The 14420-nt window shown below is 48.9% G+C and overlaps 2 protein-coding genes across 6 annotated transcripts; both read left to right on the top strand.

The window, feature by feature from the left end:
• Positions 1–4604: 4604 nt before the first annotated feature.
• Positions 4605–8762, top strand: LOC541978 (transporter of mugineic acid2). 5 transcript variants are annotated; one of them, XM_023302230.2, is made up of 16 exons: positions 4605–5103; positions 5471–5511; positions 5645–5705; positions 5828–5930; positions 6019–6121; positions 6274–6390; positions 6504–6553; positions 6706–6781; positions 6895–7095; positions 7221–7279; positions 7420–7505; positions 7601–7708; positions 7825–7869; positions 8005–8093; positions 8202–8245; positions 8385–8762. In XM_023302230.2, the coding sequence occupies exons 1-16, from the start codon at positions 4962–4964 to the stop codon at positions 8386–8388; spliced, it is 1329 nt and encodes a 442-aa protein (XP_023157998.1). In that variant the 5' UTR covers positions 4605–4961; the 3' UTR covers positions 8389–8762. The 5 variants fall into 5 exon arrangements, with proteins under 5 accessions (XP_023157998.1, XP_023157997.1, XP_035823019.1 ...); XM_023302229.2 differs by having other exon boundaries at positions 7192–7279; XM_035967126.1 differs by having other exon boundaries at positions 7192–7279; positions 7825–7873.
• Positions 8763–11591: 2829 nt separating this feature from the next.
• LOC109939147 (Putative metacaspase family protein) lies at positions 11592–13011 on the top strand. Its single transcript, NM_001349475.1, has 2 exons — positions 11592–12077; positions 12241–13011. Exons 1-2 carry the CDS (start codon positions 11663–11665, stop codon positions 12873–12875), a joined length of 1050 nt encoding a protein of 349 aa, NP_001336404.1. The 5' UTR covers positions 11592–11662; the 3' UTR covers positions 12876–13011.
• The last annotated feature ends 1409 nt before the right edge of the window (positions 13012–14420 follow it).

The raw sequence follows: 14420 nt of genomic DNA, 5'->3' as shown, positions 1-14420 counted from the left end.
TTGTAGAACTCTCTCACATCCTCTGGAAAAGCTTGATTATTCTGTAGTTCTGGGTACTCATTCCTAATATCATCCAACATCTCTTCCATTCGGTCTACATCCTGGTCCCCATCCGATTCAATAGTATGGTCCACCTCTCCATGCTCATGCCATACCAGATAGTTTGGCATAAAGCCATGTTTGAAAACATGATACGAGAGCTCCACTTTTTTCAACCGAACCAAGTTCCGACATTTTATACACGGGCACCTCGCTAAACGAGCATCACCAACAAATGCGAGTGCCACGAATTCATCTGCAACTCTCAACCATGCATCAGAGTGACCATGAGTGACACTGTCGAATCCATCGTACATCGCCCTTCTTTGATCGTCACTCATATTCAAAGCTAAAGAAAAAACGTATATACACTTAGGTACGAAAAAGCCACTCATGCTATATATTTTTCAAACAAAAAAATAATGTATTTAAGATTAAGACTATTAACATATAATTAGTGTCTATTAAATAATTTTGACATATAATTAGTGTCTATTGATACATTATTTATTTATTTAATAATTTTGACATATAATTAGTGTCTATTGATACATATGTTTTTGGGTATGCAGGATTCGTTGAACACAACAGGACAAAACGTTAACAAGTACTGCACGCGGATTTGAAGAATGCTTGGCTCGGCGGATTTGAACTAAATACCTTAACAAGAACTGCACGCGAATTTGATCTAAATATTAAAAATCAGTGTGAACTAAATACCTTAACAAGAACTGCACACAGATTTGAAGAATGCTTGGCTTGGCGAGGCACTGCGCCGCGCCTGGAGCTTGGAGCTCGGCGAGGCCGCCCGGCGTCCGGCTAGGTGAGGCCGCTGCCTCGGCGAGGCCGCCTGCCGCTGCTTGGCGGGGCCTACCTGCCGCTGCCTCGGCCTGGCGCTGCTTGGCGGGGCGCTGCACTCCTTGTATATGTTGCCAAGCTACATAAATTAGAGAAAATAATTGACAATCATATATTTTTCAGAGCTTCAGTTGTGACAAAATACCGATATTGAAACAACTGCGGTTGTATTTAACAGCATCAAGAAACTCACTAGATTTTGTTCCATCTTGAAGTATCCATACAGTGAGGATCAAATGTGAGTAAATATTACTACATCAGCTGGAGGAAGGGTTTGACGCTTGCATATATTAATGAAAAAAAGTAATTTCTTGAAACTATATGACCATGAAAACATATAAAGAATACACACAAGATGGAGCAGGAGATTTAACACAGAGGACTTATTATATGTCATTGTTGGTACAACATGATTTAATTATAAAGATTGGTTACTGAACTGCGATTGAAACTCACACACTAGTCCTGCAGCTATTATTTGGTTCGTGATTCCGAAAAGATATATGGAACAATCCCATAGCTTGTTACAGGTCAAACCCCCAAAAGAATAGAGCAGATCACAAGCAGCACAATAGTGGCATTAATGGTAAGCAGCACGAGCAAATCCACAGCCACCTAATTCAAATTTTCTTGTGGCAGAGGATTGTTAATTTGATGCATAAAAATAGGATAGGCTCGATATTTTCAGAGAAAATAATCTTTATCCCCCACATACCACCAAAACAAATCAATAAATCATCTTTTCGTCTTCCCAAACCATTTGACTTAGGTCAATGAGATGAGAATGATGGCAAGGTCATGTTCAAGAACTCCATCCCAACTGCTCCTGCCTCGAGCAAAACGCTTTACTGAATGGATAGCAGGCTAGGAAACCAAGCATTATGAATAGAGGCTGGTAGATATGCAGTTTCTGGTCCAGGACAATTTAACCAAACTAATACCCGCACTGGAAGAAATTAAACTGACTCTAATTTGACAACATTAAGTCTACGAAGCACTCGATAGGGGCATCACCCGTTACCGTATCAGAAAGTGGAGATGGGGAATTTGAGATGTTTACCTCCCTCAGCGCCGACGGTAGATGGGCTTGAGTAGCCAGCCGGCGGCGGGCTCCTGTGCTGTGCCCCGGCCCCGCTGACGCTGTCCCGGAGGCCGCCCTTGCCGAACGGCGAGCGCCCGCTGCGCCGTTCTCGCTGCACAGCCGAGCACCGAGGGTGCAAGGGGAGAGCGACGAGCGACGGCCAAGCCAGCACGAGGCACGAGCAAGGGCGGATCCGGTGGGAGTGCAGCCGTGCTGGAGTTGACAGCCACCGTCGGTGCCTCGGCGGGGCGGCGGGAGGCAGGGGGCTGCTTGGCTCGGCCGCCCGGCGCTGGTGGCTCGGCCGCCCGCCCACCGCTGGCTCGGTCGCCGGCGCTGCTTGGCTCGGCCGCCCGCCCGGCGCTGCTTGGCGAGCCCGCCCGCCGCTGGTGGCTCGGCCGCCCGTCCCACGCTGGCTTGGCGAGGCCGCACGCCGCTGGTCGACTGTGTACTGGACGGTGGGCAGGTGGGAGAAAGGAGAGAAGAAGCGCGGCGGCTGTAGAATAGGATTGGGGAATTTAGGGTAACATCCATAAGAGTGTCGGTGTGGAAAAACCCACACTCTTAAATTAAAAGCGTCGGTTTTATCGAGACCCCGACACTCTTAAATTAAGAGTGTCGGTGCAGCAAAACCCACACTTTTACTTCGATTAAAAGTGTCGGCCCCAACACTCTTTAATTAACTGACACTCTTTGACGTTTTCTTGTAGTGTCACCTTGTATGAAACATGCTGAAACTACTATGGAAAGCAGAATGACAAACCTTTCATCTTAATAAAGAAAAAAAACATGGTTAGGTACGGTCAGGAATAAGCAAAGACAAATTTTGCAAGCTCTGTCCTAATAAATCTCTCTTTTCGTTACTAGGCTCTTAATATAGAGCAGAATTCTAATCGTTTTAGTCTAGTTAGTTCTTTGGAGTATATCGCTTGCTTGGTCCGTTGTACGTCACTTGTGAACTGAATTGGGATGAGTGGAGGGAGGGATCGGAGGAGTTAGTTTATTTTTTTCGTTTTCCTTTTTTATGAGAGAGTTTTGTGCTTTATATGTGTACACTCTAGAGACCACATGCATTGCGCGTGACGCCACTGGGATGATAAGCCTTTTTCTAGGTAAAACTTTATTTTATCTCTCTTTTAGGTAGTTGGATAAATTTATGTGCGAACCGATCGGGCGCCGCCATTGCTCGTCGCCGGCCGGTGGCCCGTCGCCGCCAGCCCGCCGCTAGAGTGTGTGGACTACTCCATCCCCATATTGTGCCTGTTTGTTTCGATTTTTCGCAGCTTCTAGCCACCAAAAGCTGCTGCGGACTGTTAAACACTCAGCTTTTCAGCTAACTTCTATAAAATTCGTTTGGGTAAAAACCATTAAAAATCAACATAACCATATAATCGGTTGAGTCGTCGCAATAGTAGTAATCTGTCACTTATAGATCCTGAGCCCGATGGACAACTTTATCTTCCTCCGCACGTAATCCTAATGATACTTAGATTCTCTACACAACTAAATTTTCGGAAAAGCTGGTCAGAAAAAAGCTGAATCAAACAGGCCTATAGTGCAGTCTTGTCCAGGACACCCAACCCATCCATCGGCGCCCAGCCGCCTCGGTCGTGCTGACGACGGCGACGACGACCAACGTGGACGTGCCAGGGGCGGAGCTAGAGGATGGTCCTAGTGGGCATAGATCACCTTAGCTCAAGCCTATTAAGACTGTCTTCAGCAACATCCTCTAAATTTCATTCCCTAAATGAATATTCTCTGTCCTTTACAGCACTTTTTAAAAGATTATTTCATCTATATCCTCTCCATCTCCAGCAGTGTTCCCTAAATCTAGTCCTCTATATCTAATCCTTTATTTTAACCATTTTTAGACTACATAAAACTAGGAAACAGTTAACGCAGCACAAGTGTGGATCCAGTCCATGTGTGAAGCTCTGGTCACGAGGTGCATGTGGGTCGTCCTTTATCCTTTATTTCACGTTGATTGTAGCACATAGTGGATAACGTACGTAGAGCTGAACTCTAGATATAGCGTTCAACAAGGCTCCTCTAAATTTTACAGGCTCATTTAGCGGGTGTTGTTGGACGCGTTTGGTACGTCTTCGTCCGCTAAATCAAGGGTACCGGACCCTTTACCGAATACTGGTACTGCTGGATGCAGCCTAAGCTATGTATATTCGGTAAAAAAAATAGTTCTAAGAGCAAGTTTAATACTACAACCAACCACTTGCTATAAAAATCCTTACAGCCTATCATTTAGTACAGTGGTTAGCTCTTCAATGTTGATGCATGACCTCATTTGTCTCTCACTCAAAGCCTTCTTGGTTTTCATGTCAAAGTCGACTGTAAGCTTATAGCCCGTTTCTTTTGATATTTTAAGATGTTATATGATTTGTATATTTCTTATTTCTAAGATGTTAGATGGTTGCAAGACCTTTTTTAGTTGACCATAATGTATTTAATAAATTTTTTATTTATATGTCGATGTGTTGTATTTTATATAGTTAAAAAAAATTAAACCGAACCACTTATCTACTAAAATCAGACGCGCCTCGGCGGCCGCGGCAGGGGGCCATCCCCATCTGTCACTCGCGCCGGGGGCGGGCGGGTCCCGGTCATCTCTTGCAACAATTTTTGTCGTCGTCCTCTGTCCATGGACCATGGCTGCTGGCCCCCGCCTGTGGAAGGAAGGACGACGATGAGCCATCAATCAGGTGGACTGGCACGCCTACCAAAGTACCAAGAGGGCGCCGGGGAGAAGCGGCTGCCTGGGGCCACCGCCCTTCCTCGACGTTTCTTTCTTTCCTTCCACGTCTCTCCACCTCCTCCTCCTCCTTTCTCTCTCAGTCTCTCTCCAGCCTCCGCCCGCTTCCTTCTTCTCCTGAGAGTCCTGTTGCTGTCTATCTCCCCCGCGCGCTATTCCTCCGCCTCGCGATAGCAATCCGCGCATTGGACGTCGCCGCCTCACCGGACGGAGCCGGTCGAAATGGAGGAGGCGGCGCCCGCAGGAACTAATAAGGTGTACTACGACGGGTGCCCCGGCTGCGCCATGGACCGGAGGAAGGAGAGCCGCGCCGGCGTCCCCTACAAGGAGCTGCTGTTCGTCGCCGCCGCCACCTTCGCATCCGGTACGTACGTACGTCCACGCACTACTCTCCGTCTCTCCCCTCCGACAACACCTGACGACGCTGACGGAGTAGTAGTCCTCCTGCTCCCTGCTCTGCTCTGATCCCTCCATTTGTTTATTATCCATGAATGGATTCCATCCCAATCCCAGTTCCGATTCCTGTCTCGCCAGCATGTGGTTGGTCTTATTTTACTGCTGCTACACTGTCTTGTTCCATTCGGATTATTTCCTTATCTCTCGCTTCTTCTTTTTGTTTGTTTGTTTGTTTGTTCTGAGTTCTGACGATTCTTCTGAAACGTTTGTGCTCACCTGCTGCTCGACGACTCATCCACTGCTCTTGTTGTTGTTGTTGCTGTCCTTTTTTGCAGCTCTGCCAATCACGTCCCTGTTCCCCTTCCTCTACTTCATGGTAAGCCTGCCTGTCTGCCTGCCTGCCATTCTTTCTGTTGCTCTGAAATCATCCGTGCATTTTCTTTCTTTTTATTTGGCAAGGGACTTTCCTTCTCTTTTCTTTCTCCTAATTTATAGTGGTGACCAAACAGATAAGGGACCTGCGCGTCGCTGAGAGGGAGGAAGACATTGGATTCTACGCTGGTTTCCTCGGTACGCTTTTGCTCGTCACTCCTCAGTCCTCACACAGTCACACCCAACCCAAGTACCCAACAAATGGCTGACAAAAAAAAAAGAAGAAGCCATGCGTGAAAGCTCTCTTCTCCTTTCTCCAGGCGCAGCATACATGATCGGCAGAGGCGTCGCGTCGGTCTTCTGGGGCGTGGTGGCGGACCGCGTTGGCCGGAAGCCCGTCATCGCGTTCTCCGTCCTCTCGGTGTAAGTTAGTTCTCCATCTATCTAAAGTTTGATCAAAGATAAGCAAATCTTACTGATGTGTGCTAGCATCCTGTCCAATCCAATCCAGCGTGGTGTTCAACACCCTGTTCGGGCTGAGCGCCAAGTACTGGATGGCTATCGCTACGAGGTTTCTCCTGGGCGCCCTCAACGGCTTCCTTGCGCCAGCGAAGGTGCGTGCGTGCACAATACAATACAATACATACTCCATCGAAGTATGCCCCCCTGATCAGATTCCAGCAGCAGAACAAGTCTCTCTCTCTCTCTCTCTCTCTCTCTAGTAGCCAACGAACATTGTTGCCTTCTGCTCTGCTGCTACGTACAGGCGTACTCCATCGAGGTCTGCCGGCCTGAGCAGCAGGCTCTGGGTATATCGGTCGTAAGCACAGCGTGGGGGATGGGCGTCATAATCGGCCCGGCCATCGGTGGCTACCTCGCGCAGGTACATCACCACCAACTGTTCGTCAGCCATTTGGATTGATTGATTAATTAATTAATTAATTACTCTTTTTTTTCACCTTCTTCCTCCCTTCGTTGTTATACCCCCTCCCCCAGCCTGCCAAACAGTATCCGCACCTGTTCCATGAGAAATCAGTGTTTGGAAGGTAGTGTTCCCCCCTTCTTCTTCTTTTTCTTTTTCTTTAAAAAAAACAACCGAAATCCAATCCAGTTGGTTTCTAATTAACGCGGAAGCTACAGTGATCTTCTTCTGCCTTCCATTTCATCGTCGGTCTTCTTGTTTGTTCCCGACATGCAGGTTCCCGTACCTGTTGCCATGCCTGTGCATCTCGTTCTTCGCCGCCTTGGTTGTCATAAGCTGCGCATGGCTCCCGGTAACTACAACCTTGTCTGTCTGTCTGTCTGTCTCTCTCAGTCAGTCTCTCTGTCGGCTTGTTGCTTCTATATATACCTGTCACTCACCGACGAACTAAACGGAACGGAACAGGAGACCCTACACAAGCACAGAGGCCTGGAGAGAGCAGCAGCTGAAGTGGCAGAAGGCACGACAGCAGCAGCAGCAGCTCAAGAAAGCACCCCGGAGCCGGAGCCGGAGCCACCTAAGAGCAGCCTGCTCAGGAACCGGCCACTCATGTCCTCCATCGTCACGTACTGCGTCTTCTCCCTCCACGACACCGCGTACGTCGAGGTATATATACCCCAACCCAACCGCCCATCAGGAAACGAATTGAATTGTTAGACATAAACGCTCTGCATGCATATGCAATTGGACCGACGTCGTCAGATATTTTCTCTGTGGACCGTGAGTGGCAGAGATCACGGCGGCCTCAGCTTCGCGTCCAAGGACGTCGGCCAAGTCCTCACCGTCGCTGGTAACTCCACTACAAAGAACATGATTTCAAAAAAAAGAAAATGCATGATATATACAAAAAAAAACTTCAAAGAACAATAGTGTGGTGCTTCTGCATTGCCAATGCTTGCTTGCTTACCCTCTGCTCAATGCAAACCGCAGGCGCCAGTCTCCTGGTGTACCAAATCTTCGCCTACCGTTGGGTCAACAAGATCCTCGGCCCAGTCAACTCAACCCGAGTTTCGTCGGTGAGTCGCCGGTTACTGTTTGCCATCTTAATTTGCAGCGTACCCATACCCTGCACACTGTTTGGATTTGACAAATAAATAAGCAACTTATGCAGGCGCTATCCATACCGATAATCGCCGCTTACCCCTTCATGACGCGCTTGTCGGGAATAAGGCTTGGTGTGCCTCTCTACGTCGCGGCGATGCTCAAAAGCGTCCTCGCCGTAAGTGTATACGAACTTTCGCTCGCTACGGTTAACATCTGAGATCGACCTTGCAAGATCTGAGACCTTGCAACACGCAAAAGCGTACTGATGTGTGTCTAAGTATTGTTGATCAGATCACCAGAGTCACCGGCACATCGCTCCTGCAGAACAACGCTGTGGTGCGTACGTGCCCACCCTATATATCGTCCCAGCAGCTGATCATCTATCGATCGCCATCCGGGCATCGATCGACGTCGAACCCGACCGGGCGCCTAACACCCTGACCCGGGTGCTATATCTTCGTGTTTGTGCAGCCACAGGAGCAGAGGGGCGCTGCGAACGGGATAGCTACGACGGCGATGTCTCTGTCCAAGGCGTTCGCTCCGGCCGTGGCCGGCATCTTGTACGTGCGAAGCTAGCAGTGCTGCGCTGCCGCCCTAGCTCGACTCATGTGCTAGCAAAGCAAGAGTACTCACTGAGTCACTGATGAAAAAACGCCTCTGGTTTGTAGGTTCTCGTGGGCACAGAAGCGCCAGCATGCCGCGTTCTTTCCAGGTAATTAAACAACCTATATATATATACACACACGCTGTTACTGCAATAAGAGCATGTAGATGATGCAGATCTGAATGGGAGGTTAGAAAGGGATTGTGATTAATCTAACCCCCATTGATATGTGTATGCATGCATGTAGGTGACCAGATGGTGTTTCTGCTCCTGAATCTGACGGAGGTCATCGGGCTCGTGCTCACCTTCAAGCCTTTCCTCGCGGTTCCCCAGCAGTACAAACAGTGAAAGCGGTGCTGCGTGCGTGCGTGCTCTGCATGGATACTATAGAGAGGTAGCTAGCTGCTAGCCAGTGTGTGTGGGCGAGAGCGAGACGAGGGAGATGGACATGTCAAGTAGAAGCAGAGGATATGATGTCATTATACATATTTACTTTGCGAGATATGTAGTTCCTCATGAGTCTTCGCTGTGCGGTTTTCTAAAAAAAAATTGAGATAAAGTTGGTCTCTCAATTATATGGTGCATTCCGGACATCATTGTTACATGGAAAGTGTACTTCCTCTAACTCAAACTAGAGTATTCGTTTTAATTAGCTTTTGAGCTTTTATATATGTCTATAACAAAATATACAAAAACACATATACGAATTATTATATGGACCTATTAAAGGACTTGATAAAACGAATTTTAATTTGGGATGGAGGGAGAGAGCAATACGTATTATTCTTTATCCTATCTATGTAGGAGTTCGCGTCTAAATCTTTATCTAGGTTTCTTGTGCACCACGTCTGATAACATGTCTGATAACATACCTCGGTAGGGGCGGACCTACAGGAGGGTTCAGGTGGGCCGCGACACACCCTAAGCCGGCCCACCAAGATCCCGCCCTCGGTACCTTTCGGTCTTCATGCTCACGCGTTTGAGAAGAAGCACGAGCAGCATCCTCCTCTCTAGCCGTCGGCCACCAGGACGTCGTGCCTAGCCTAGCGCCACCGGGATGCTGCGTGCGTGCCAAGCCTAGCGCCACCGGGATGCTGCGTGCTCAGCCCTAGCGCCACCCATCTGCTACGTGCCCTTGCCTAGCGACGCCTTGCTGATGCGCACCCGCGCCCAGTGCCATCATCGCTTGCTACCGCGCCCACGGTCCGTGCCATGCCATTGCCTCGTCGAGCGCCCATGCCCAGAAGCCGCCGAGCTGCGCGCCCAACCGTCATAGTGCCACGCGCTCGAGCCCAGTGTCCAGCCATTGCGCTCCCATGCTCAGCCACTAGAGTGGTAGGTTTCTGCAATTTTACTACTAGACTCACCTATGGGAGGCTTATGAGTGTTTTGGTCCTCATCCACGCGATGTGTGTTTCTGCTAATTTGCTACTGGTTTTTTTTTTGTCGAATTGTTGTTGTGCTGTGTGATTGACTGATTGAATGATGTTGCTGAATTTTGCACTGGATTGCCTTTAGATTTGTGATGTAGGGCAGCAATACGTTGGCATGTTAGAGAAACTTGTGAGATTTCTCAAGTTCAAGGATAACATCGTGGACTAGGAAACCAAAACCAAGGTGATTGATTAGGACTAACAATGTTGGTCTAGGGCTCTAGGCAGTCAATTTATCTTACTAGAGTTTGATTGATATTCAATAAGCAAATTCTCCTGTTGGTTGCTATTAAAGTTGTAAGTTAGAGTTCCTATTGAAAATTCCTGTTAGAGCTGCAGGTTGGGATGCTAGATGGTGGAAAAGATAATTTTACTACAAAATTATATGTTATACATATAAAATTTTATATGACAAAAATTCTTATGGCACACCCTAAGTAAAAACCTAGGTCCGCCATTGTACCTCGGTTCTAATGGTCCGGGCCTTATTCTGATCATGTAGTTGGACCTATTTGTTGGTATCCTTCGAAGGGAGATATCTAAAGCAAGATGTGGATGACTGTAATACCCAAGTTGTCAAAGCAAGAAAGGAGATGTCTTCCCTTACATATATTACTCTCTATCCACTATAACATGTGGGCACCCACATTTAAATTGATCAATTAACTAATGACATCCAAAATAATTTGTGCATCGTGTTTATGTGTTATACATCAAATAATAATAATGATAATAAAAATAGAAGAGTTCCTAAATCTAGCAATTTGAAATGAATAGAATAAGAAATGGAAGAAAGTACTATATAAATATAAAAGAAAATATGTATAAGCAAATAAATGCACTTGTGCATACTGAAATATGAACTTCTATATTTTGGTCCAAGAATGAACTCCGCAACAGAATTTGAGTTTAAATTTGAATTCTAAAATTTGAGAAAAAGAAACCAGAAAAAAAAAAGAAAAAAAAAGAAAGGAAAAAGAGAAACGGCTTGGGCCGACTTCATCACCTTGCCTCGGCGTGGAAGCAAGCTGAAGCTAGGCAAGGACTTGCGTCCTAAGTACACTAATTAATTAGGTCGGCGAGTAATAAGAGCGCTATTGAAGGTAATAAGAATGCACCGGCCGGATCGGATCTGCACACTCGATCGTCATTTCTTGCACGCAATGCAATGCAAGCTCCCCAAGCTAGGATTGTTGTTGCTGACAGCTAAAACTGCACTGTTGTTGACGTCCGTCTCAGCTAGGTAGGTAGCTAGGACGTACGTACGAGCTTTTGCATGTACTCGATGCTAGGCCGTCTCAGCTTAAGTTATAGATGGCCAAAAAGCACGAGGCCCGTGAGCCCGACACGAAGCCCGCTTTTTGGGCCCGGTCCGAACCCGGCACGGTAGAATAAGCGGGCGGGCTTGGACAGGAAACTAGGCACGGCGGGCTAGCCCGGCACGGCCCGTTTACCTCTAAGCCCGTTAAGCCCGGTTTTTTTACACTAAAACGTGCTTACCGACCCGCTTAGCCCGCTTTTTGGCCCGTTTTTTCGTGCTAAACGGGCCGGCCCGGCCCGTTTAGGCCCGCTGCGGGCCGGGCTTGGACAGAAACTTGAGCACGATGGCACAGCAGGCCCGGCCCGGTTTTTGGCCGGGCTTCACCGGGCCCGGGCCGGGCCGGGCCGGGCGGCCCGTTTGGCCATCTCTAGCTTAAGTACAGCACGTACGTCTTTGCCTGGTTCGGGATGAATTTGTGCGTGATGGTTCATGCATCTCATCTTCATCGATCTCACCTGCTGCTGTCTAGCTCCTTGTCCAGTCCAGCTAGCTGCTTGCTTTACTCCAAAGTCCAAAGGCAAATGTAGTCCTTCCCTTAGCTTGCGTCCACAAGCCAAGCAACAGATTAATAACAAGGCAACGCGCGTACTCAACAACCAAAGTAAGCTACTAGCTCGATCGTATCGTACGTACTGTACCGGTTGTTCTTTATATATAATGCATGGATGGAGCTGCGGCGGAGATCCATCTCTCACTCAACCGCGCGCGAAGCACACGAGATAGAGCTGCTAGAGGCTAGAGCAGTAGAGCTAGAAGAGGAGGACAACAACCATGGATGCGGCGGCGGCGGCGGCGGCGAGGGGAGATACGAAGAAGAAGAAGATGCTTGCCACCCTGGTGGGCTGCAACTACGCCGGCACGCCGTACGAGCTGCAGGGCTGCATCAACGACGTCCACGCCATGCGCGCCGTCCTCCTCGCCCGCTTCGGCTTCGCGCCTGCCGACGTCACCGTGCTCACCGACGACCAGCACGGGCGCGGCGGCGGCGGCGGCGTGCTCCCGACCGGAGCAGCCGTCAGGCGCGCGCTGGATGACATGGTGGCGCGCGCGGCGCCCGGGGACGTGCTCTTCTTCCACTTCAGCGGCCACGGCACGCTCGTCCCGCCCGTCGGCGGCGGCGGCGGCGGGCCGCGCCGCCGCCGCGACGACGAGGCCATCGTGCCGTGCGACTTCAACCTCATCACAGGTCCGTGTACATGTCTACGCACGTCCGATCCGTCCAAGCATGGCGGCGAGGCGCCGCGTCGTCGTTTCTGACCTCTGTCTCTGTCTGTCTGTGTGACCTATTACTTATTACTTTTACTACTGATCACATGCACGCAACGTACGCGACGTCGGCCCGCTGGCAGACGTGGACTTCCGGGAGCTGGTGGACCGCGTGCCGCGGGGCGCCACCTTCACCATGGCGTCCGACTCGTGCCACAGCGGCGGCCTCATCGACCAGGAGAAGGAGCAGATCGGGCCCACCGCCGGCGGCGCCGACCGCCCGAGCCTCCCCCTCCCCCTCGGCGCACGCGGCCGGTTCCTCCCGTACGCCGCGGTGCTCGGCCACCTGTCCGCGGCGTCGGGCGTGGCGGCCACGCACCATCACCACCTGCACGTCGCCGACCACCTCCTGGCGCTCTTCGGCGCCGACGCCAGCGCCAAGTTCCAACTCCAGGTCCTCCACCGCCACGGCCACCACGGCGCCGGCGCCGACGCCGGGATCCTGCTGAGCGGGTGTCAGACGGACGAGACGTCGGCGGACGTGGCGCAGGATGACGACGCGGCGCTCGGCGGCAGGGCGTGTGGGGCGTTCAGCGCCGCGCTGCAGGTCGTGCTGGCGGCGCACCCGGCGCCGTTGACAAACCGCGAGGTGGTGTGCCGCGCCAGGGTGGTGTTGAGCGACCAGGGGTTCCAACAACACCCCTGCCTCTACTGCAGCGACGCCAACGCTGACGCACCGTTCCTGGGACAGGACGGCACCAAGGCCAAGAGCAAATGAGCAAGGAGAGGGGTTCCATGCATGCATGATCCACACGCTCGACACTCGCTTGCTTGATCCGCTGCAATTTATGCGTACGATTATTATTATTATTTATTAATAAAATAACTACATATGCGTGTGCGTATGCAGAGAGAAATATGAGCCATGAATGCAGCATGATTATGCCATGACAAATTTATCCTTTTATTGTCTACTATATATCGACTGTACGTAATTCTACGTGCAACTCTATCATCATGTTAAACCAAACAAATACTCCCTCTACTATAGTAAGGGCTTGTTCGGTTATTCCCAATACACATGGATTGGATGGGATTGGAAAAAATTGTGAAGAAGTTTGACTTGTTTGGGATTCAAACTCATCCAATCCCGCTCAATCCACATGGATTGAGAGCTAACCGAACAAGCCCTAAATGGGTGAGGACCATAACCACATAGATATATTATTAATTGTGCCATAACAATGACATGACACTACTAGAGAAAAGATACTAACGGGAGTGAGATGTAAGTCCTCGCACCCTAAGGGCTTGTTTGGAACAAAGGGTATTGGAGGGGATTGAGGGGGCTATAATCCCTTGTTATTTAATTTTGAATAGCAAGGGATTATAGCCCCCTCAATCCCTCCAATACTCTTGTTTCCAAACATGCCCTAAAGTACGCCTACGAAGGCATGGCATCAAAGCCTTAATACATACTCTCTCCGTTTCTTTTTAGTTGTCGCTGGATAGTTCAATTTTGCACTATCCAACGACAACTAAAACAAAATGGAGAGAGTAGCTTTTTATAGAGGTTCACATGGCAACGGCATAATATCCTACATACTCTAGCTAATCATTGATCAATGAACACAAATGATAAAGATATTACAAGCTTCCAACAGTGTTGGGCACCAAGACCTTCAAGATGTGGAGTGTGTTGTGGTAAGTTATGTTACTGCCAACCGGAGCTTCTTTTGAGTCAAATTGAATGCTCTTAGTTAGAGTTGAGGGATTACCTTAAATGTCGCTCACCACTTTTTTTTATAGCTCAAGGTAGTGGTGGAGCTTATAAGTATGTTTTACTTGTGGACCTTACCTATCATCGAGCCCATTGCTCATATCACATTGCAGCCTAGTACATGTATAACTGCACATCTTGTACCACATAGCCATGTGGTGCACGTCGGTCGTGCATCGATGTTACTCATTCCTATTGGGGTGACCTTCTGAGACCTTGGTTAGAGTGAGGACAAGAGCCTTAATAATATTGATACATAGTAATAGGAGCTTAGTACATTTCCTCATACTTTTAATACATGAAAATATAGTTGTACCCTCCATTGCTACCTCATCAAGGTTCTATAATTTGCTAAAAGTTACTTTATTTCCAAGTTTCTCAACTATATTTTTGCTAAGTATTTGTTTTGTGTAGGGATTCCATTGTGGTGAAGGAAAAGAAAAGGAAGAGAGGAAAAGAGGTTGTCCGTACAACTGAAGACAACCCAACCAAGAATACAAGGAACAAAGGAAAAAGACAAAAATCAAGAAAAGGCTCGTTGCA

The sequence above is a fragment of the Zea mays genome, chromosome 4 (assembly GCF_902167145.1).
Source record: "Zea mays cultivar B73 chromosome 4, Zm-B73-REFERENCE-NAM-5.0, whole genome shotgun sequence".
Taxonomy (NCBI): Eukaryota; Viridiplantae; Streptophyta; class Magnoliopsida; order Poales; family Poaceae; genus Zea; species Zea mays.
This window is presented reverse-complemented; position numbering and strand designations above follow the sequence as displayed.

Coding starts and splice junctions, on each gene's coding strand:
- LOC541978 (NM_001349474.1), top strand. CDS start 4,962: ATGGAGGAGGCGGCGCCCGCAGGAACTAATAAGGTGTACTACGACGGG. Junction 5,104..5,470: donor CGCCGCCACCTTCGCATCCG/GTACGTACGTAC, acceptor CCTTTTTTGCAG/CTCTGCCAATCACGTCCCTG. Junction 8,094..8,201: donor CCGGCCGTGGCCGGCATCTT/GTACGTGCGAAG, acceptor TCTGGTTTGTAG/GTTCTCGTGGGCACAGAAGC.
- LOC109939147 (NM_001349475.1), top strand. CDS start 11,663: ATGGATGCGGCGGCGGCGGCGGCGGCGAGGGGAGATACGAAGAAGAAG. Junction 12,078..12,240: donor CGACTTCAACCTCATCACAG/GTCCGTGTACAT, acceptor GCCCGCTGGCAG/ACGTGGACTTCCGGGAGCTG.